General features: G+C 42.9%; 1 protein-coding gene across 9 annotated transcripts in view; it reads right to left on the reverse strand.

The window, feature by feature from the left end:
* Positions 1 to 16,426: 16,426 nt before the first annotated feature.
* PDE4D (phosphodiesterase 4D) overlaps positions 16,427 to 24,159 on the reverse strand; it is a 710,048-nt gene continuing 702,315 nt past the window's right edge. For all 9 annotated transcript variants that reach the window (XM_026498401.4, XM_026498405.4, XM_057306966.1 and 6 more), the window contains 4 exons: positions 23,736 to 23,890; positions 22,747 to 22,869; positions 22,067 to 22,249; positions 16,427 to 21,341 (listed from right to left, as the gene is read on the reverse strand). In XM_026498401.4, coding sequence (XP_026354186.1) covers positions 20,925 to 21,341; positions 22,067 to 22,249; positions 22,747 to 22,869; positions 23,736 to 23,890 — 878 coding nt within the window. In that variant the 3' untranslated portion in view covers positions 16,427 to 20,924. The remainder of the gene's footprint in view (positions 21,342 to 22,066; positions 22,250 to 22,746; positions 22,870 to 23,735; positions 23,891 to 24,159) is intronic.

Below are 24,159 nucleotides of genomic sequence, written 5' to 3' on the forward strand. Positions count from 1 at the left end.
GGGAGACATGAACCTACATTTATCCCCGATGTTATGGGTTGAATCATGTACTTCCAAAAACATATGCTGAAGTCCTAACCCCAACACCTCAGAATCTGACCTTATATTTGGAAATAGGTCTTTGCAGGTGTAATTAGTCAAGATGGAGTCATACTGGAGTAGGACAGGCTCTCAATCTAACGTGACTGGTGTGCCTCTAAGAGAAGAGAAGGCCATGTGGAGATTCAGAGACACAAGGGAGAGGATGGCTCTGGGCTGGGCAGAGGCACACTGTGGAGGGATGTATCTGCAAGCAGTGAATGCCACGGATGGCTGCAAACTGCCAGGAGCTAGGAAGATGCAAGCCATGATTTTCCTGTAAAGCCTCAGAGAGAGCATGGACCAGCTGACAACCCGAGTTCAGACTTCCAGACTTCAAGAACTCTGAGAAAATAAATCTATGTTGTTGGAAGCCACCCAGCTTTGGTACTCGGTTACAGCAGCCCTAGAAAACGAGCAGACCACACAACGTTGGCTTGGTAAGCGTCATCCCGAGCTGGCCAGCGTGCAGAGGTTAGCTAATGGAGATCCCAAGCGAACGCCCCGTCAAGGGCACCAGGTAAAGAGCAGGTAGTACAGCAAACTATTTTTGTTGTTTTCTATCTGAAAATGCTTCTCTTCCATGGTCCTTGGGTGGATCTGTAATCCCTTTCTCATATCAAACAGACCAAAGCATCAATGGTTGTTACCACGTCCAATAATGAACATGCTACCTCCTGGAGCCTTTGTCCTATGATTGAGACTAGGCAGATAAGACAACAATCCTAGGGAATAAAAGCTCAGTCATGTCTACTTGGTCTCAATAAGGAAAGTCCAAATCACCCCAGAAGAAAACATCCTATAGTCACCTGGCTGGGCCTAATGGCCTGGGAGGCTGGTCACACTGGCCTTGGGCTTTTAGCCACTCACTTCTGATTAGAGTTTGGGACTGAATGAACATAACCTTAGCTTTCAGCCACAGCAGAGAGTGACCAAGGAGGCCTTGAGCTGTCTATAAAGAAAGCTGATTTGGCATCACTTTGGGGATTAAATGGGAGGGAAATTTGGCTGGAGAGGGTGGCAGGGCAGAGACTGTGTAATCTAGGCACGATAAAGCCACTACTTGAGCCAGAACAGGATGGTGAAGGATAAGGGGACAGGGTAGCTTTCAGAGAAAGAAGCAACTTGAACATAAGGAAAACAAGAAAGTTTCTGAAGATTGTGGCAAATGTCTGCATGTGGTAATGGTATGTTAAGGGATTAGACCTCATTTCACCCAGGGAACAAAGGGTTTATTCAACTAATCTTAAAACACCTAGATTTCCAGGAATATCCCAGGCAGCTCATAAAATCAAATATTCTATAAAATAGGAGAATTAAGAATTAAAGAACAAAAAGAGATTATATAAAAGAGACGAAGGAGTAGATGTTACACGTATCTGCATAAAAGGAAATGTCATGATTGAATGCCAAGGCAAAAAGAAATTATCTATATAGTTTTCCTTGCGTACAACGTACAAAACTCATCTACAGACTTGTCCTAGAAGTGAGCAAGAACATTTGTATACCATTAATCTATATTCTTTTTATGAAGAAATGATCATTATGTATCTCCTCTTCTAGGAGTGTGTGTCATTTCTTTAAAACGTACTGGGCTGAAATGAGGTTCAGTTTAAAGGTTGCAAAGGGGCTCCCGGATTTCTAGGAGTATTATCCTATCCTTAAGAAATAAGTTTGTGTTAAGGAGACCCATTAAAAATATGCAAGATTTTACAATAAATATATTCTTCCTTGCTATGGTCAGGGCTTAAAGCCACCGACAGAGCAATGGTGGCAATTCAAAGACAATCAGGTCTTACACAGCAAGAAATGAAGATGATACGTTTAATCCTCCAGGGGGGTAATTATCTCCTGGAAATCCCAGCGAGTGGAGAAGTCTCCTTGCTATTATTAGATTTCTTTCAATTTGGGATGGAAGTATATGCTGAAAGTCATTCACTGAAAACTACCGGTTTCCCTATCAGGATGTGTGGAATCTGAGCTCAGTGGTGATTACTGTGGTCCTTGAGCTCGGTGCAGCCTCGCTTCGGCTCTCCCTGAGTACAGAGCTTCATTCTGGATAAACTGGCATGTTGCCCCGTGTTCTACTTTGGTGTGTGTTCCCAGAAAACAGCAGGACTGTTCTCTTGGACAGCGAAGATTCCTCCAAGTTCAAGATTGTGTTCCACTGACGGTTTTTTTTCCGGCAGCAGTTTCAAAGGTTCTTAGTGGCATTTCTTTTATGACGGCAGAACCGAAGACTGGAAGGCTGCCCGACTACCTGATCAAAACAAAGCCTTCTCCCCACGTCACCTGCCTTCGTGTGTCCCTGCCACCTCCCTCCCCCGCTTGTTCTTTGTGGCTTATGTTGTCATGTTTTCCAGAACCAACTGTTTCAACAATGGACAAAAGGACGGATTTACAGGTTCAAAAGGATTAACAAAATTAAAGATGTGCAGTTTATATGCACATGGAAGATGCGATGGTAATGCTGTCCCTCCCTCTCCATACATGCACACACACTTATTAGCAAAGAAATATGGTGAACCGAAGAGTTAACCAAGTGACCAACTAAACATTTATACGGTAAAAGACCTATTCCAATAGTTAGTGGATAATGTTAATAATTGTCGGACACCTCTGTAAGCCAGGCATTGCGGACACTTTATGGACATTACCCACAGTAGCCTAACTAGCCCGGCTAGGGGACTACTGTTAGGTTCCTTGTACCAGTGAGGAAAGGGGGGGGGGGCTTTAAAAGGCTAAGTGACAGCCTAAGACTATTGATCTACAAGTATTAAAGCAAAAATGTGACTGTATTGTATCTGTATTGTTTCTAAGCTGTTCATAGTCTCTTTCTGTTCTACCAAGGATACTGACAGGAGTCATCTAAATACAAAATAACTGACCTCCATAATACATATAGATGTTCACTACAGCCACTTCTGAGTTAACTACAGAATAATCACTGAGGCCTCTTCTCCAGGGCAAAAGCCAAATGAGATTTGCTCATCTCTCAACCCAAGTCAGTGTCTTCCCACCAAACAGTCTGCAGCCTGGTGAGCCTGCTTCTTCCTCCTCTTTCCTTTCTCCCCAGAGCACGGCAGCATCAGAGTTCGGCCCCACTGCCCATCTCTCTGTTTTGCTGGGGTTTGCAAACGACAATGGACAGCTCACTGACCCACAGAATTCTCAGCCTTGGAAAACTCCCCCCACCCCAACCTTCCATGTAACTGCCTCTCCGTGCACTCAAGCCATTGGAATTTCTCAGGGAGCAGCAGGGAAACGGAGACAAGCTGACCTAGGACATTAGAGACCAACGCTGCTTCTCTTTGGTGGTTTCATGAGATAAAAGTGCCCTCCAGTCCTGGAATAGCTGCAACTCACCCGCACACAAGTGATGAGTCCCCCACACTGCTCCCCGGAGAACATTCCACGTTACTGGAACCTCTGCCATCCCTTCTTTCTTTCCTGTTCTTCCTCTCTCCCTTCCCATCCTTTCATTTCCATTCCTTGTCTCTCTTTTTTTTTTTCTAATGAACCTCAGGTGCAGAGGAATGCCTTAGTCATAGGTCTCAGTTCATGATACACTGTCATCATGAACCCACACAAGGACTCTTTCTTGTTTCATATAAATGTCCTTCCTCTTTCCTCCTGACCTCCACTCCTTCCTCCTCAGGCCCCCGCGCAATGTGCCTGATCTGCATTACTTACATACTTGTTTGTGGCAGACACTGCTTCTTGTCCCCCTTACACGCTAACAGAACTTATAGCAGACTGTTAGGCTGACACCACCAACTAATTTGGGCAATGGGACACGGGCAAAGTGATGTGCCAACTTCTAGGCTGCCCTATAGGCAGAAACGCTACTTCTCATTCCTCTTCTTCCTTCCCACGGCCCTGACTGTGAGGATGCGGTAGGAGATCCAGCAGCCCCAGAAAACCCTGACCTAACAGCCACGAGTTGAGGTGGGAAAGCACAAGGATAGAAGCAGTTGGGTCCTCAGTGATTTTGAGCCACGAGCCACTGGGGGCTGCCCACCTGAGTTTTTACAGGAGAAAAAATTCTATCTAGATTAATCTGTGATCATCTGGAGTGCTTCTGTTATGGCCACTGATCTAATTTCCTAAATGAATACAGCATCTTTGCGAAGTATTCGGGGCCATTTACCGTGACTGTGTGTGTTTCACATTGTGAATGGTATTGTTCTCTTTCTTTGGCTTTGGTTTTTTCACTCAGCACTATTTTAAAAAAATCTATCCTTCCACCCTGAGCACATCTAGGTCCTGCTTCTAAGCACAGAAGAGCAGACCAATGTGCCTCTACCATTTTGCCACACACTCCCCTAGTGACAGACACCTAGAAGGTTTCCAACTTCTCCCTATCACGAACAACAGCATGACGATCTCCTTGGTGATGTCCCTAATGAAACTTTAAAGGGCTTTCTCTTGGGTCTATGTCGACAGAACAATCCCTGGTCACAGAGCAGTCTCATGTTTGTTCCATTAAGTTCTGCCAAATCACTTTCCAGAACGGCTTTACCAGTCTGTGCGTCCATTAGCAATGTCTGAGGGCTCCCGCTCTTCCAGGTCCTTGCCAATGCTTTATTTCAAGGTCTCATTTTTGCCAGTCTCAAGCGACTCATTTTTATTTGCAGTTCTAGGATTATTAGTGTTTATGTAACTGTTCATATACTTGTTAGCCATTTGGGTTTTTCCTTCTGTGAATTTCCTCTTCAAACCCTTTTCCCACTTTGCGATACACTCTTGACATTAATTCATGTTGGTTTTAGTCACGATCCTTCAAGGCAGGAATCCCTAGCACCTTATTCACTGAGACCCTGTAGCCATTTAGTATCAGTTTCCACATCGGTCTGCATCCCCTATCAATTCCCACAACTTTGTGCACCCCCACCCCACCCCAGAGCCCCTGACATTCCCAATGTCACTGAGCTGCCTGCCAACTGCCAAGTGTCCTCAGCTTCCAGTAACTCTACTGGTAAGCCAACTCTCCCCTCACTCTCTATTTTAGTCCCCAAACCTAAATTCAGCCATCAGATGGCGACCCTCTTCCTTTCCTGTACTCTTTTTTGTTTCCTCTGCAGTTAAGGAGCAGAGAGGAACAGGCTGGGATTTGTATTATGCAGCTAGAGGCTAACACTTAAGACTTCAACATTTGGAGGCTGGGCTGAGGGGCGGGCGGTGGTGATGGAAGGTATAGAGGGGCAGGCGGGGTGGCAGGCTCTGCAAGGTGGGGTCTAGGGCTCTCCCCTCCCACTGGCCCACCGCCCCTCAGGATGTGTTCCTCATGATCTGATGATACAAGACCATCATCATCACAAAGGCCAAGTCGTGGAGCGTGGTGCTGGAGCCGAAGCGCATCGTCGAGGGCCCCCTCAAGCAGTGTACCCCGACATGCAGCTGCTCTACAAGGATGACCAGCTTCTGGATGGCGCCAGGGCACTGGAAGAGTGTGGTTTCACCAGTGAGACTGGGCGGCCGCAGACCCCAGCCACTGTAGTGCTGGCCTTCCAGGCGGATGACTTTTCCAGGCCCTGTGCATGGAGCCCTGCTCCAGCCTGCCCACACTCCCTGGTGTGATGGGACTCTGGGAGCAGCTCCCATGAACAAATGGCTCAGTGAAAAGGCCCTGGGCCCACCCCCAGGGCACCCCTCCCCCAATAAAAGAGATGTGGGGGTCTGAGAAAAAATAAGATTTCAACATTTGGAAATTAAAATTTGGATGAAAATTTAAATGAGAAACGTGTACAGTCCCTCTTGATTTTTCTAGAGTCCAACTCTTCAGAGTACATGTGGGAATTTACAGAACTTTTCAAAAGAAGAGGTTTCCATTAGCTATACCTCTTATTTACAGCTTAGTTTTTACTGATCTTCTCACCAAAGGGCTATTCTCCCTCCGGATTGGTTAACACTTGCCTTCGGTTTAGCAAAGTCCACCACAGTTTACAATAGGAGGCCACGGGTGTTGTCAACGCTGGATTTTTTCTTTATGGCAGCCTGGGAGAATGGCAGCCCACGAAAGCCAGTGCCAAAAATTTCACTTGGCCAAACAGAGAAAAATATTTTAAAAGAGCTCCCCCAAGTAACAAACCAAGTAGGGAATAAAGCTGATCTCACTTCTGGAATAGAAAGAGGAAGGACGTGCCACTGTTGGTGCTGACCTGGTGTTGACCAGGGGCCTTTAGGTCATAAGAGTTTCTTAGCCGTCGCTTTTGGCTCTAACCATGGTTCACTGCTACACCACTCAGTCTGCTGGTTAATACACGTAATATCTTTGACCTTTTATTCTTCTGTCATTCCTGCTTGGGAAAATCCAACCCGGGATTAATTCAGCATTGCTCCTTCTCTGCTCCCACAGAGAAGAACTCTTGCTGAACTCCTCTGGCAAAGGTCACACCACAGTGCAGATGGAGGCTCTGGACAAATCCACGGTTTCCAACCACATCTGGGCTTTCGACACTGCCTGGCAGTGTTCCCATGATCTGCTGCGCCATTTCCCCCAAGAGACTCTTTTAGACTTCCCTCTCTCTTTTATGTCACTTTTATTAAGTTCACTCCCTTCACTCTAAACACATCCTAACTTCCAACCTGACAAAGGATAAGGCACAGGATAACTTCCCCAACTCCATGTCCTCCCTACTTCTACTCACACGTATCTCGGCCACTTTTTCGACCTTCTGGAAGCAACGTCCACTGGCTTCTCCTGCTACGTGCTTCTACCTTTGCTGATGATTCTCAACTGAATCAGATCCAATGGCCTCATTTTATAAAAAATACTTCGTAAACCTCTTGCTCTTTACTACTGAGCAATGAACCTACCTAAGATACCTACTTACATTGTAATTGAGTTAATGCTGTAATTATAAAAGAAAAAGGAAATTAAAGGGTAATAGTGAACATTTCAGTACGTAAAAGTTCTGGCCTTACTATACCGAATACACAATTAATTACACAAACGCTTGCACCTGGCTGTAGAGTCAACACATGATCGCTGTGCATGTGCAGGCTAATAAAGGTATTTGGTATTGGTACTCAAACGGGACGGGCAAAAACACCATCCCCCAAATGATAAGCCCTTGCTAAAACTCTCAATAAAGTACAGTATAATTTCCCCTCATTTTATACAACAGTTGAATCTTTGGAAAAATTATATTAATGTTGCATAAAAATTCTTTTTTGTTTATGTGAAAACCAGATTTGGGTGCTAGGCTCAGATGATTCTAAACAGGTTTTTCACCGTCCCATTTGGCAGGTCATTTGAAAGCTGTCCAGGATATAGAAACGTCCTCCTCTATATTGCCCATCCCAGAATGTAACCTCCCAGGGCTCTGCCCACTCAGTGCCTTAATCCCCCAGCAAATCATCGCGATCCTCCAGACTGTCCTACACATTTCCAAAACGTCTCTCAGGAAAGCTGCAACCCTGAGTTGAGAACTTCTGGTCTGTGTCCTGTATCTTTCCCCAGGGACCCTGTTTCGTTCTTACCCTTTCCAGTCAACCTTCACCCTTACCTTCTCTACTTGCTGTTTTTCCTCAATTCTGTCTCATAATGAAGTCAAAACAAAACAGCGACTTTCCCCCCAACACTAGGTTCTCCTCTGGTGAGCGCAGTCTCCCTGCTGTCCCAGCTCACCAGCACGACAGCCTGGCCCGAGACCCACTGGCAGCTCTCTGCGGCCCCTATTACACCGAGGGAATTGCTCTTGGCTGGATTACATGTGAACTCTTCCTTCCTGGCTTTCCCGGTTTCAGAGGGGCCGTTGCCTTCTTGTATTCACCTTGATCCTTCTGGACTAGGCATCTCTTGGGTGAGCACTTCCATCAGTCTCATCTCACCAGCATCACCAGTCCGGCTGGAGGCCATCACATCACCACTGTCCAATCAGAAACCAGGGGCTCCGCCCAACCCTCGGCCCCCAACATTCAGCCAGCCCTGAATTTCTGTTGCTTCTCCTTCCTTAACATTGACACTGCTATAGAAACCTGGAGGTGGGTGGAAATTAAGAGGGACACACTAATGCTTCGGCAAAACTTGATTCTAAATGGAACAAATGTTTCTCTTTCTTGCTCCTGGAGCCTCCACCTCCCCTTCCGTTGTTTTTGGGCGGAATCCTTTGTTCCAGGAGCTGGGTGTGGATACTGACATCTCGCTGGCCTCCCTGTCTACTTAGTGACAAGACTCGGCCTGCCGGCCCGTGCCTGCTAGTCATGAGCCCACCTCGAAGACTCGGCGGGCGCAGCTCGCAGCACGTCCTGGATTCCTACTGGATAACACAGATCCCACGTTTTCCTATAAAACCCCAGAGCCTTTTACCCGGGGCCAGTCTGCAGTTCTGAAGGCGTTAGCCTGCCGCCGCCTCCTTTGCCCGGCAAAGTAATACAACTAGCGTTCCTCTTTATCCCCAAACTCAGGCTTTGTGTTGTATTTCGGCTCCGGGCTCGGAGGTCAGTTTTCGATAACAGTGTCTCTTCAGTCTTTTCTCTTTCCCTGATCTCCCCCAGGCCTCTATCTCTCCACTCAACTAGTTTAAGCACTTCTCTTCCCTGCCTACTGCTCATCATGTGCTGATCCTGCCACTGCCTCAAAGCGTTTTCAACAGCTATTGGACAATTTCAGGACGAGCTCTAAACCTCTGAGCAGAGCAGAAACGAGCCGGTCAGAGCCTGGCATCAGTCCCAGCGCCCAGCTTCGTCGTTCACCGTGACTCCCTGCAGGCGCCCCAGCCACACCAGTGCGGGCTGTCCCTCCGCACCAGGCCCTCCACTGCTCCTTCACATTAGCATGCGCTTTGTTCTTGGACTGCCGCCCCATCTTTCAGATGCTTCATGGGCTTCAAGACACCGCTCGGACACCCTCTCCTCCAGAAAGACTTCCCCGGGCTGACCACCTGTCCCCGGACCGCAGCCACATCCAGTGGCCGTTTTCTACCTGGGTCAGGGCGCCTAGCCCACTGCGCCGCAACTGCTTACCAGGCATCTCGTCTCTCTCAGAGAGTGAGCTGCTCTGCTCTCTCTCACCTCTGCCATCCCGGGGTCTAGCAAAGTGACTGGTACTAAATAAAAGCTGTGAAACCAATCTATAAACAAACAGAACAGAGTTCACGTCTACACTAGCAGATATAACTAAGGGTGTGCTTACAGGAACCTAAGGACTAGTCCAGTAGCTTACTTGAAAGAAACCACCACCAGCACAAAAATCCCTCTATTTGTCAGTGATGGACTCACCCTAAATCCTTGTCGGTCCTTAAAGGATGTAATGGCTGGTCAGATGTTCAACCAACACCATGTGTGGACCTTTCTACTTCAAAGCAGGGTGCCTATCACTGCATGGTCAGGCAAGAAGCAGCCTGCATCAAGACAGGAGGAGGACCCCTAACCCAGCCTAAAGAGCTGCGAGGAGGCGGGGCTGTTTAGTGTTCTGGGAAACAAAGGCAGAAGAGAAATTCTGAAATTTCCTTACTACCTATGGCCCATTGACAAGTTCTTGAAACAGGCAGAGTGACATTCCTCTAGGGACTCAACTGCCCCAATGTTAATACTTTGCTAAGGGCAAAAGGCAATCCTAGCCCACCACCTCCCTTCCCAGGATCCTATAAGTCTACATTAACGTAGGAACACTCTTTTAGAAACTTCCTTTATCTCTAAACCCCCCAAGGTATGCATTGGCAATCATTCCCAAGCATATCGCCCACCAATATACATCTGAAGGGTCTCATGACTAAGTGTTTTTTTTTTTTTTTTTTAAGATTTTATTTATTTATTTGACAGAGACAGCCAGCGAGAGAGGGAACACAAGCAGGGGGAGTGGGAGAGGAAGAAGCAGGCTCATAGCGGAGGAGCCTGATGTGGGGCTCGATCCCAGAACACTGGAATTACGCCCTGAGCCGAAGGCAGAGGCTTAACGACTGCGCCACCCAGGCGCCCCATGACTAAGGTTTTATTAGTAATAAATGACCTTTTCCTAACAAGAGCTAGCCCCCTCAAGGTCCTGGAAACCTTGCTTCCAAAATTCCTTAGAGATACGCTATTCCTAACTGCCTCCCAACCTGAAAGTATATAATGGGCCACTCCTCATGACCCCGGTGCAGCTCTTTCTGCCCACGGTCCTGTCCCCATGCTTTCATAAAATCACCTTTTTGCACCAAAGACGTCTCAAGAATTCCCACTGGCTTTGAACTCTAACGTCTTTCCTCCATCATTTAGGACTATAGGGGATAGAACGTCTGGAGACATCTCCGACAGGACATCCATCAACACTCGACTTCAGCCTAGGCCTAACTAAGTACAGAACAAGTGTCGGTGTGGGCAGAGGTGGACATGCTGGGAAAGGAATGTGCATTTTCACAAGAGCAAGGACCTTGTCTGTTTACACCTGTATTTGCAGGAACTAGAATAAGGCCCGGTATCCTGTAAGTGCTCAATAAATATTTGATGAATTAATAAATAAATCTTTCATTGGTAACACGACAAAGTATGAACGGTGGTTGGCTCCGGGTGTGGTACTCGGAGTCTCTTTTCTTTCTACCTTTTTATGCTTTTTGGTTCTCTACAGATTTTTGACAATGAGCCCGTGTTCCTTTTTAAATTCCTTTTTTGTTAGAAGTGTTTCATGAACACAAAAGGAAGTGCCTGTAGAGTGCACGGATTTGGCAGTGGGGGTGGTGGGGGTGGTGACGCTAGTGTGGAGTACAGTTGTGCTCGCTCATTATTCCTTCACTCCTAGGGGAAGGAGTATACCTCATACAGAGCAGTTAAGCAGGAAAGGCCACTGCAGAACCCAAACGTCATCTGCGACCTTCCCCCCTCCTGCTCCCCATCCGTCTCTCTTTCACACGCAGCAAAGAATTATGTGGGCTGCCTGAGAAGAAGGTGCAGACAGGAAAATGATAGGGATTTTCCATGCATTTGAAAAACTGTGTGGGACTATGCTCTTTCAAATCAAATGGAAAGCTATTTAAAAGGCAAGCCTATTGTGAATGGTGCATGAGGGGCGGACCTCTCAGGATGTTCTTAGTGTGTACAAACGAAATACTCCCACGAGGCCCAGAGCAGCCCGAGAATCCCCCAGTGCAGGGCACTAAGCTAAATTTAACGGCTACTGAGTTCTGATGACATGCTCTGGCCTTCCCAAAACAGCAATATAAAACACGTCATACAGACGCCAACAAGGGAATGATCACCAAGGATCATCAGTACTAAGCGGAAGCAAACCAAACTGCAAATTACGGGGTATGCACAAAGGAGAAAAATCTTTCCAGGGGGTGTTTCAGAGGAACTCGAGGTAATGGACAAATGAGTTGGGAGCCAGGGAAGGTTCCTAGGGGAAATTATCAGGTAAATAAGTGGTCTGCAAATGGGCTATCCACACTGACATATAAGTTCAAAGTCATTCCAAGCCTTCCAGGATCCCACCATTTTCCAAAGTGACCCTCCATTCGCACATATCTGGGGCTTTCCCCCAAAGTAATCTGCTTGTCCAACTAGTTAAGAAACTCATAATTCTCTACTGAACTATCATCCAGATAGGGTAAAATAAAAAGAAAACTTTTCATATTATAAGTTTTATAAACTTACCTGCTACGCTTCCTTTCTCAGGAAGCTACTAGTACATGAGCTATACCAAACTAAGCAAAGTAAGAGATAAATTAAGCCAATGGAACACATTAGGATCCAGGAAATGGCAGATCGAGCAGAGGCGGTAGGAAAGTGACTGTCCAGGAGGGTGCTGAACAAAGATTCAAAGACAGCAGTCAAGACAAGATCTTAGAGCCATATGCCTAGGAAACACCATCCCAGATAGAGCAGGCATGGCAGACTGTGAAAGCCAACGCCTCCTGACGTGGTCAACCACAATAAATGTAGGCTTGTTTCAGTGGAGTGCACGGGGCGAGGAGTAGTAAGGATGTTGCAAACTAAAGTAATAAGAAAATGAAATAATTATGACCTTGAGGAATTAAGTTACATAAAAATGGAAATGTAATTATAATAAATGACACGGATTGGCTATAATTTATTTTTGTAGGACCATGACAATGCAAATTTTTAATAATAATGCAACCAGAACTTGTGATAGAATTCTAGTAGAAGACTTTAAGAGAACATGTGAGGATGGGATCTGAGGGGAAAGCCTCATCTGTAAGAAGTTACCTAAAATCAGAAAGGCAAGTAGTGGTATAAACAAGTCATTTACAAATATGGCAGTAAAAGCAGGGAGAAAAATTAAACGGGGGTCTAAGCTTTTAGGAGGTAGAAATCGGTGCAGACAGGTAAAGGATTTCCTTTTTTTGGCTGTTAAGGGTTGAATGGTGTCCCCTACCAAATCTCTGTATTGAAGCCCTAACCCCCAATACCTCAGAACGTGGCTCTATTTGGAGACAGGGCATTTGAAAAGGTAAGGTCATATATGTAGTACTAACCCAATTTGATCGGCATCCTTATAAGGGGAGACTAGTTACACACTGACACCTGGGATGGGGACACATAGAGGAAAGGCTATGTGAAGTCACAGGGAGAAGGCATCCATCTACAAGCCAAGAAGAGAGGCTTAAGGAGACACCAAACCTATTGATACATTGATCTTCAACTGCCAGACCCCAGAACTGTGAGAAAATAAATTTCTGTTGTTGAAGCCACTCGATCTGCGTGGTATTTTTTTTTAGGGCAGCCCAAGCCAACATACCCATCATAATGGATCAGGTCAGAACTGACTTTTTAAATAATGTACCTGTATTACTTCTACAAAATTAAAAACAAAACAACAAAAACGTAAAACAAACAAAAAAACCAAGCAAACAATAAACCAACTACCCAACAGGTGAAGCAGTTCTTAGAAGAAAAACCAAAAACAGAGCTCAGACTACTTGAAGTGTATGCCCAGATCAGGCCTCTGAAAGCCAGGTGTGCTTCACGCCAGCCAGAGATTTCCAGTTTCTCCCAGAGTCCGAGGGGCACCACAAAGGCCTCAGCCCTTCCATGCGGACAGCACTAGCCCTGGATACTTACACCCCCATCTTGGACCGCCCTTGAAGCAATGCTATGCATGGCTTCCCCATAGGCCCCTGCGCCAGGTCCTAGCTGTCATCAGCTCTTCAGCTCTGTGGGTGGGTTTTGAACAATAAAAACCTTAGAAGTGTCTTTGCTCATCAGCATGCCCTTTGAATGCCACTGCCGAGCTCAAGGGCAGGCCTGGGAATGATTCTGGCAGAACGGCTTGGCTTGCCTTTTCCCTGGAGCCCTGAACTCAGCAGTTCTCTTGAGGTCTGCATTGATAGAAGAAACACTTTTGTTTCTCTTGCAAAAGAAAAAGAGTCCATATAAGGCCATGGTGCTAAGAACCTAAGCAAAATGAGAGGAAGAATTACAAAATGCTCTTGGAGAACCTTCTGTTTCTCTCTAGGGCTATCTGGGTTGAGGAAAGAAACAAAGACCATAAACAAGTCCACTAAATTGGTTCCGTTACAGCTGCAACCACTCCAGAGCCAACACCTGAAACACCTGGGCCTCTGCCGTGGCACCCTCGTCGGGGTGCATCATCAAGATGCCAGCCAGAAATCAGAGTCTAATTTGCAGTCAACCAGGACAATGGAAAATGGATTGTTTGGGAAGCTTCGTGTCAAATAATTCCACACCAAATCAGAAGCCCCCATATCTATCCACGAAGTAGAGCCCCACTCAGGGTTGACGGGACTCCCAGGGATTCTCCAGTAAACTGCTACCAGTTCTCTTAAACAGCAAAGGGGAAACTAAAATTAATGGAAAGTCTTTCCAAATTCTAGTAGCTACTGGGGCTACAACCTCTGCCTAAAACCCCACTCACTCCGGAGCCTGCAGATAAGATATTAGCAAACGTGAGAAAGGCAGCAAGGCTTACGAATTCTTACCAGAGTCCGTTCTCCTGCATCTCTGCACTGCCCAGTGCCAGCTTGAAGAGGAAGGTGAAATTTCTACTTCTCTCTTCCTTTCCAGATCCTGACTCAGGGTTGTCCATCCTTTCTCTCCCAGGAACAGCAACTGCCTTCTTGGTTTTTGTTTTTGTTTTTTCGTTTCCTATAACGTTTTCTTCTCCGCATTTCAAGTAATAGGCAGGATTCTTGTGAAGGGGAGAGGGGGAACAAACAGTCATAATCACCTCTAGTCTTTTTTTTTTTTTTTTTTTTTAATTCCAATGAAGAACAAAATATGGAAGGAAGGAGAGAGGAGTCTCTAAAGGCCAGTGGAGAGAGGGTCCCTGGGATCAGGAAAAGGACAGTACTTGTTGTTTGCAGCCATTTGAGTAGGTAATAATGAGACATTAGAAGAACGGGCTCTTTTTAGACACAAAAACTACATAGCGAGCTTAAAGAAGTAGGGCCCCAAACCGGGTTCCCAACTTCAGCTTATATTAGCGGTTTATCGCACGCAAGACGAGGAGGCAAAGGGCGGACAAACGTAAGGAATCACCGATTGGACAACACAGGTCACGTGCTCAGGCTCAGACAGACGAGAGAAGCTTGACTTTGGGCGGGAGGAGGATGTGCTAATAATGACAAAGATGGAAATTCCCAACACCCTAGGGAGACACGGAGCCGCAATTCATTCACTGAAATGAAATCAAGTAGTATTTCTTGCTCACCCAAGTCCGTGGACTAAGATTCCAAGCCACTGCACTCAGTTTGACATTGAGTATCTGGAGACAGGTGAGCAGCTGTGGGGGAAACGGTGCGCAAACCAGGAAGGTGGGAAAGCGCAGGCGGAATCCCTCTGAAACAAGGCTCCGTGGGTAAGCACCGGCGCACTGCGGGTAGAGCGCTCCGGCAACCGGCAAGCGGAAGTGGGGCCCTCCCACAGGAAGTGTGCCCCTCCCCCTCCCCTTCCCCAAAGCCTAGTGTTTTGCTGTTTTAGGTTCATAGCTGTGTATGTAGCTGAGGAAATGTCTCCAGGTGAAAGCCCTAAACTCAGATGGGCTCAACACACCCAAATTGACCTAAATCAATTTGGGGAAACAAGTGGGAAAGAAGGCAGTTGATTTTTTGGTTCCATAGACTCTGAGGAAGGGACCTTGGGTTTATTTAGATAAAGAATTCCCTGAAGGTGTCATTTGGGCACCTTCTAGCTATAGTCACTGTCATTCTTTGTGGTAGTGGGAGGAAATTAGTGAGGGGCTAAGCATACCATTCTATTTAGTTATCCTTATTCTTTTTAAGTATTGAGGGTTCTGGGGATTAAATTTTTGCTGAAATTTTTACTCTCATCACAGAAAATGGATTTTTATTTTTGTCATACAGAAAAAAAATTTTGTGAGGAAGAGACAAACAGAGTTTTTGGTTAGCAATAAGATAAAAACACTCTAAACTTTATTCATTTGGGATCTTAGCAAGCTGAAAAACAACCACAAGAATATTTTTATGGTATCAGTTTAACACATTCTCTAAGACCCCAAAATGTTTCATCAGATTGAATTCTATCCAATATCACTTTGGTGGCTATATTCAACAAATATTAAACACTTAGAGTCCACAAGGCAGGTTTTAGGTGTAAGCAGACTTTGCTCTCATGGAGTTATATTCTGGTGGGAGAGACAGAGAATGGACAAATACACAGACGGATAAGTCAGTTTGTAATAAGCATTATAAAGGAAATTAGAGCAGGGTAAGGGGTAAACAGTAATGGGGGAGTGTTGCTTTCCTTCCATTTCTCCAGAGCTCTCAAGATCATTGGTATCTCAGGACTTCTGCAAGTGGAGTTTCTCATCTGGACCCCCTTCCTCATCCTATCAACTCTCCCTTCTTGCCTAGTTACCTCTCACTACCCTTCAGCGCTTAGCCCCAAATTGCTTTCTTAAGGAAGCCTTCTTTGGCCCTCCAGATCAAGTTCGGGTTCCTACTTAATCACACCACCGAAGCTTCTTCATTTGTACTGAGCACTTAATGATGACATGTGTTTGGAAATATTTAATGCCTGTGTCCCTTCCAGAGTCTGAGCTCAGGAAAGCAGAGACTGTCTCGTTCTCTGCTGAATCCTTAGAACCTTGTCGTTGGCGGAGTATGTACCCAACAAATAATTGTTGAATGTCTGAATCACTCGGTATACCAGAACACTTCATTAAGTGGAGATGTCCCCTTCCCAACCCTGTTTAGAAAACACTGCTTAATCTTAAGGGCCATCTAAATAGTTTGGGCAATTTTTTCTATAGCAAGGTGAATCTACATAATTTATTTGGTTTCATTTGATTATGAGTATCAGTACTAACTTATGCCACGATCCTCCTTTCATTTCACTTCATCCATCTTCATCACTCTTGAAAACCTGTGCTGGTTGACCTACAATTTAAAAGGAATAATCTTTTATTTGTAAAAGATCGAGTCATAAATAGGCAGAATCAACCCATGCTTTTATTTTCATTGCATATAAAAATTTCATATGAAGGTATTGATGTACAGTACTATCCCCATGGGCTGTAAGAGAGGCTAAGAAACCACTAAAAGAATCATCATTATTTGTAATGCTCACACACAATTTACCACTCTGAAAACATATCCTAAGAAATAAAATTAAAAACAACCAAAATCAGTAAGGATGTTTTTCATAATTATAGTGTCCCCTTTGTACTGTTTAAAACAAAAGTAATCAAATTCCTTTGGGCCAGGGCTGCTAAAATCTACAGTTTGTGTCAAAAAAATTAAATAAAATAACAGGAGGCTCATTTTTCCTAGAAAAAGGATCTCTCGATAAGTCAAGTGCTCCAAGGGCTGGGCAAGAGCGGGAGGCAGTTTTCATACCACCCAGTGGGAATTTTTCATAACTTTTGGGAATAGGCCATTATGCCAAGGTTAATTTTTAAAATTCGAAAGCCATAGTCGTTTTGCAGAAACAAATTCTAGAGAATGGTGAATCATTTTTGTGTGAATTGGCATCATATAAAAACTGTGTTTCATCTATGGATTTACATACATTATGGAAATCTAGTTGATCTTAGGTGAAAAATCCCAGGGTTAAAAAAATGACCTTTTCCTATTACGTATTCTCGTAACTTGACAGGAAGCTGATGAATAAGTGACCAACACACGTGACCTGAGGCTCTAGTTTCAAATCAAGTTTGTTTGTCTATGTGCTTAAGAAGCCAAAAAGACTGTTAACATTGGAAAAGAATATATTTTCCCAATTAGTGTTTGAAAGTAAAAACAGAAACAAAAAAACCAACAATCAGATGTAACTAACTGAAGTAGCTTCTGATCAACAGATGGGGAAAAGAATCATTATACATGCAGTGCTGCTTCATGGCAAGAAGTACTTAAAAGCTTGTATCTCAGAAGGGTCTCAGCATCTTCCAGCTGTTGTCAGAAATCCAATTGGTTCAAAGCTTGGATGTAAAATGCCCAGCCCTAGCCCCCCACCCCCATTACCTTACTTTCAAATGCAGCAAAACAGAAGAAAAGATTGGTTAAAGTTAAGGCACAGCCCTGGGACCAAAGACCTGCAGCTATGTTTTTTAAATTTATATATCTTTATGTATTTTATAGTTTTCTTGAATCTTCCATAAACAAGCTCTAAGGTGACAAGACTATATTACAGGAGAAAAGAAAATGTACAAGGAGTATGTATACACACCATTCATTCTCTCACCAAGAGTTTCCAAATATATCAACACCATCCCATCATGGGATGATGTTTTAATAAGAACCGATAATTTACAGTTAACATTACAGTATGTACATTACAATAAATACATGGTTGTAAACAGACAAACAAGACTGTATTACAGGTAAGGTCATTTGGTGAGAAAAAAATGCATGGCACAAAAAATAAATAATGCATTCAAAAATTATCATAAAGCTTTCTGTAAAATCCATTTCATTCAAGTTTTTTTTTCCTTGTCTGCAATTTGTTCTATCTACATTATTTTCTTGTGAATTTTAAGTGATGTAAAAGAAAATAAAACAGCATTACTGTGTTTAGTAACTTGCAAGCTGAAATGTACTGGTTTTATGCAAACTTGGACATTTTTTCCCCATACAGTACCCAGATATTGCATTTTCTCATGGCATTTTAGGAAATGTAAAGCCACTTGTATAAGGGTGTTCTTTTTAAAGCAGTGTATAATTCTGAAGCACACTTTGGCGAGAGAGAAGGAAAGAGAAAGAAGGGAGAGGATAAGCAGATTGTACAGTGCATTAGTCCCTGTCTCTTGGAATATTATGTATGCCTTTTCTACAATTTGATTGTCCATCGGTGAGTATCTTCACAACATGTGACCATTATAAACCAACAAACTGAAAAAAACAAACAAACCCTCTGTTTTTCAATGCAGTTACAAATCCTTTCAGGTCTGGATTTGTTTGTGATATATTGCTACTTTAATTTTTTTCCCTATTATTATTAAGATTTTAGGCACTCTGTGGGGGAAATACCAAGCATTAGTGAGAGGAGAGAATGACCATATTTTGGATAAAGGAATAAGCGCTAGATTGTTTGCCTTTTCTTCTAGACCTCCATCAAGGACAACTAAAATTCAACAAGTTTCCAAATGTTCTTATGAAACCACCTGGCTAAACACAGGACTTTATTAGAGAGATTACTGATTTTTTTTCAGGGAGAGGAGCGTGGAAATCTGATAATTAACTAGTTGATTCCTGTTCTGCTCTAAGAACAGATCCGAGCTACATAACTTTTCTATCAAAAGTTCCCCTGTGCATCTCAGGGTACTAAATGAGGGATGATCTTCAGCTTTGGGTCATTTCCCTGGCTGATGACTTAGTTATTAGTCCCCAGTAGGCTCCTTGAGAAATCCCAAATATAAATGTTTTTCAGGGTTACAACTTTTCTTGACCGTTTATTTCCCATTTGGTCAGATAACCTTTTTGTTCTCTATTTCAATTCTTGGATACCATTGTGAAAAATGATTATTTGGGCTCCAAATTCTTCATAGAGAAGGCAAATACTTTATGAAGAGCTGAAATGGGAAGAAAGTCCAAACTAAGTAAGTACCCCATGATAGCACTTGAAGGGAAATACTGGGAAGTAATCTCAAAAATTGTAATACATTTCTTGGTGCTAAACGCAGCCAAGAACCATCACTGTTACTTAGGGAGAATCTTCTTACCCAACCTAGTATTTTAGGGTGGTATTATATTGCCAACCTCGGGTGCCATTGGTGTCATCACCTTCTTTCCCTCAGTGACTTTAAAGCTTTCCTCTACAAGACATACTTATGGACCGATGATAACTGAGAAAGCATTTCTACATTATGTGGCTGTCCATTAAGGAAGAGTAGTTGCTGCACTTAAAATCTCTTCTTAAGAATATTCCTCATATAGTTCTTAATCCCATGGTGAAATCAAGGAAACAAAAGAGCATTAGTTGTAGTGGTGTTCATTAATATATTCTGCTAATATTGCTAAAAATATCTAGCTAGCTGTTAACTTTTCTCTATGAATCAAGAGTAAAAGTTAGTCATTATATATGGCCTTGTGGTCAAAATGAATGGTGACTCTAGCCTGACTACCTGCTTCTCTTCATCAATCAGAATGGTGGTGATACATTTGATAAGACCCCATCTAGTGAACATGGACAGAGGTTCAAACACACACTAAAGAATAAAGCAGCACAAGGGGAAAAAGTTTTTCTTACTACAACTGACTATGAAAACAATAAAAATGACCATAAAATGTATGGGTTATTACAAAGACATGCACTTGTGAAATGAGTCTATTGACACAGCAAAAAGTTATCAGAAGACACTAAGTAGGAAAATATCTAAAAAAGACTGACCATTTTAGCTACTGGGTATTTATATATTTCTTACTTGCTTCAGACAACACCAACTGATGATTGTTTATGAAGCTTAGGACACATTAGACAGAATGCACATCAAAGTATTACAGAACAAATATTCACTTTGTACACCGTGAAAAAAATGTCAGTGAGAGCAACTCTGCTTATCTGAAAAGACTGAAAAATGAAAGCAAAGTAAATGAAGACCTACAAAAAGGGTTTCCTGCAACATAAAGTTGGGTTTTGTTTTAAAATATGGAAGTCATTGGTATATAAAACAATGAATCACTACAAATTAGTTAATTGCTATGAACTCTAAGGTGCAAGTAAAATTCGTAAATTAGATTTATCCAGTGTAGCACAGATTTGTACTGAAAACTTGCAAGTTACTCCTTAGAAAAAAATAACCAGTGGCAGATGAAGTTTTGAACATAGTTTTTTAAATATAATACCTCAATACATTTAATAATAAAAGTAAGCTCTACAAAAAATCTGTTTTACATATCATACAAAATGTAGAGGTCAGTGCAGCTCACTGAACTGCACTGTTCAGTCATGTATCAGGAAGACTTGAAATTAGAAAATTATGCAATTTCTGTGGCTCATCTTCCTCCTGGTAACAGATTCGTGCTGTGTCCTGTTCCTGACACATTTGTTGCTTCATTCATGAGTTCACTCTGTGTAATGCCTTCTTTCTGCTGAAAATATTGCAAACAAATAAAAAGTAAAGAAACCCCAAAGCCTATCAACTTTTGGGCTGCCCGATGAGCCACACTCCCTTGAAAACATTTTGGAGTTGATTTTCTCTGCTCTGTCAGCTCTTACCAAGCTGAAATCTTGTTAAAATGCTGTCCGTGACGATGTCCTCCTTGCTCTGATGACATGGAGGTGAAAAAACTGGTTACAATATTCCTGAGCGCCAGACTGAGTAGTCAAGGTCAGTTTTGTTCAAACAAACATCCTGGCAGATGACAGTGAGGTGTGACCATGGTTGTGGCATGTGACATGCACTTTGGAAACAATTTTTCTACTTAAATTAAAAAAAAAAAAAAAAAGAAAGAAAAGAAAAAAGAAAAGGCGTGACGTTCTTTGCACTGTTACGTGTCAGGAGAATGATCTTCTACTACACACGCTTCGGGCTGGCTCTCTTCCTCCTCCCCTACTGTCTCCTCTTCCACCTGCTCATCAAGGGGAATTTCAGTAGACTCTGAGTCTTGGGTACAGAGAGTCTTGGAGTCACTGCAGCTAGTATCTTCTTCCACCTGACTTCCACTGTCCTTTTCGGTGTCAGACTCGCCGTCTTCTTCCAACGTTAGTTCAAACTGGAACTTCTCAGTTTGACCCTGCCGGCCTTCCTCCTGGTCATCAGGCGCTGGGGAGGGGCTCTGAGGAATTGTGCTCTGGTACCATTCACGATTGTCCTCCAAAGTGTCCAGAATGTCCTGGGCGTCAGGATGCACAAGGTCCGCCCATGTCTCCCAGAGAGGATGAACGATATAGTCTATGAAGCCCACCTAGTTAAAAAAAAAAAAATTCTGATTTGAATATAAGACTCGGGACTAAGAAACAATGGAAAAGGTGAACTAGATCCTACAATATACCTAATTATGTATCTAATTCTAGCAATTTATATACATTTATAAAATTTACATTAAAATATAAAAAATGTAACATGCCCACAAACATAACACTGAACAGAAGACTTCCAGCCTGAGTGTGGTATAATAGTCACTATTTTAGGCAACAGAACATATAATAGTGTTGTTACCAGCTGGTGAAAATTGGCAAGAACTCTTAGTTCAAGAGTATATTTATGATGTAAAAAATGTCTATTTGTTTACATAGTAGGGCCTGGGCATTAGAACTGGCCTTTATTTAAGAATGGCCCGGTTATAGGTGAATCTAGATAACTGAAAGCAGACCAGGTACTCTATATGTTTCATATAACCAAATTCGCTTAGAAGTTCAGATAGCCCAAATTCTCTCCATATGTATATACTATATGAATACAGTCATAATGGATGAATACAATGTCATGGGAAATGAATATATGACCATATGAATAAAAATCATAAGAATGAGAGTTTTTTGGCTCATAAACACTAAAGTGAAATTGAGCCTGTCAAGAACAAAGTAATTTTAAAGACCCAATGAAATACTGTATGATGTGTGTACAAAGCAATTAAATGTTTAGGTTGGAGTTTTGTTCTCTCTGCAAACTTTATGCTTAATGCATCACCTGTGACTTTTCCACAGATGCATTGTGCTTGTCACACATAGGACTGATCTCCATGCCCCGCTCCCTCTCTCTGTCTCCTTGGCGGAAGAACTCCTCCATGATGCGGTCGGTCCACTGGCGGTACAGCTGGAGAGGCTTTGTGGGGTTGCTCAGGTCTGCACAGTGCACCATATTCTGAAGGACCTATTAAAAGAGACAAATGCTTTATTCAGCCCTTGCTTCTTCTTGCTCTGTTTTTTTTTTTTTTTTTTAGCTAGAAATCCACAGTGGATGAATTTGACACTTAAAAATACATGTAGTGTAAGATTCCTTGCAAACAGCTCAACTATGATGTGTCTGTGTATGGTTCACACTTGTATTAACAGCCCCCAATAATGCCCCTTCCACCGTACCGAAATGTCATGAGAAACTGTTTATGTGTGCATGGCTGATTAAATTCAGAGCTGCTTAAGTGGTTGGTTTTTGGAGACATTAGGTTTTTTGTTTTTTTTTTAACACAAATGCAAATGAAAAAACAAATAGAATTTTATCTGGTTAATTCTCAACATAAAGAATTCGGTTAAAAAATTCTGCTTAAAATTACTAAAATCATAAGCTGGAAGAAAGGAAACAGAAGTCTTATCAAAGTTAGACACAGACACGTATGCACACAAACAGAATAAATTCAAATGATGCTTTACCTGAATCCTATCAGAATAATTATCAAGAAGAAGAACTCCAGAACTTGTCACTTTCTTAGTTTCAACCATAGTTTTCAAATCAGCCAGTAGATTCATGTGTTTTGACATGTCTGTTGCAAGTACCTTAAAAGAGTATTTTAGTAAGTAACAAAGTCCAGAGGAAAAGTCAGAATTTGCACATGAAAATAGTAATGCAGAACGTGAAAGAAAAAATGGAAAAACACTATCGCACCTAACAGCAGTGAGTGGGAATTCTGTACTGCTCCTCTGGGCAGCCTCTTCTGCTTTGCTGTAGGTTTTCTGGAAGCCCAGATAAACATGTGCAGTACACAGAAAGTTAGCACCCAGCAACCACTTTCATGGTGAATAAAAGGGGATGAGATCCCCATGGATAAGAAATCAGCACATGCTCTGAAGTTTTTTTTCCATTGGACTAGAAAGTGGTACCTGGACTATGACCAAGTAATTCAACGTTGCTCACAGAATACTTCAGAAACTGGTTAATTTTCTCCTGCTCCAAGACAGATAATTCCTACCTTTGTAGGTACAAAGTGTAACACAGTAAGTTTCTGATAACCAGAGGCTTTCCTGTGTCTTGTAATCACTGTGAATAATACTATGCACCATGGATGTCCGTAAACAGCACCGTCTACTGACATAAGTTTATTTTCCATTTCACAAATGGAAAAAATCCATTTGAACTAACTGCTTTTGTTAGTCATTTTCCCTGCCTGCCACCAGACTGGAGAAGTTGAGAAAATAAAACTAGAATGATGAGGGCAAGCTGTCATTATTCCGAACTCCAAACTGCCAGGAGAAAACCTATTGGAGACCATCAATGCCAGCAGCACAGGTGGCTTCTTGAACGTAAGGGACAGGATGAAGTTTTGAAACGCATGGTTCTATTTACCTGATACTCATCTCATTCTTACTCTTTTAAAAAACCACTTGCATTACAACTCTCTTTTTTGCTTTTATCGGCTACTTACGATGTCAATGACCATTTTCCTTAATGATTGTCTTTGCTTTTTGGTCAAATTCTGGAAAATATCACAGTTTTCTTCCTGAAGCAACTTAAAGCCCACGGCCAAATGATGGTTCTCCAAGACAGAAGAATCATTGTACATCAAGGCAAGTTCGGAGTCTTGAAAGAAAGAAAGGAGATAGAAGATAAGCAAAGCCATTTTTTTCTGAGTTTATCTTATTCTTATTCTTACCTTATTCTTCATATTCTGAGATAAGAAGCAATTTCTCCTCAACATCTTTGTTAGCCTTACCATTACATGACAAAACTCAGGAGAGAATACACTAGTTAATGTAACAGTGGAAAAGAGCACTGGAATGTTGGGAGTGAATTTTAATGCTACTGACATGTGACAAGTCATTTCATTCTATGGTCGTCAGCTGCCTATT

The sequence above is a fragment of the Ursus arctos genome, unplaced genomic scaffold (assembly GCF_023065955.2).
Source record: "Ursus arctos isolate Adak ecotype North America unplaced genomic scaffold, UrsArc2.0 scaffold_5, whole genome shotgun sequence".
Lineage (NCBI taxonomy): Eukaryota > Metazoa > Chordata > Mammalia > Carnivora > Ursidae > Ursus > Ursus arctos.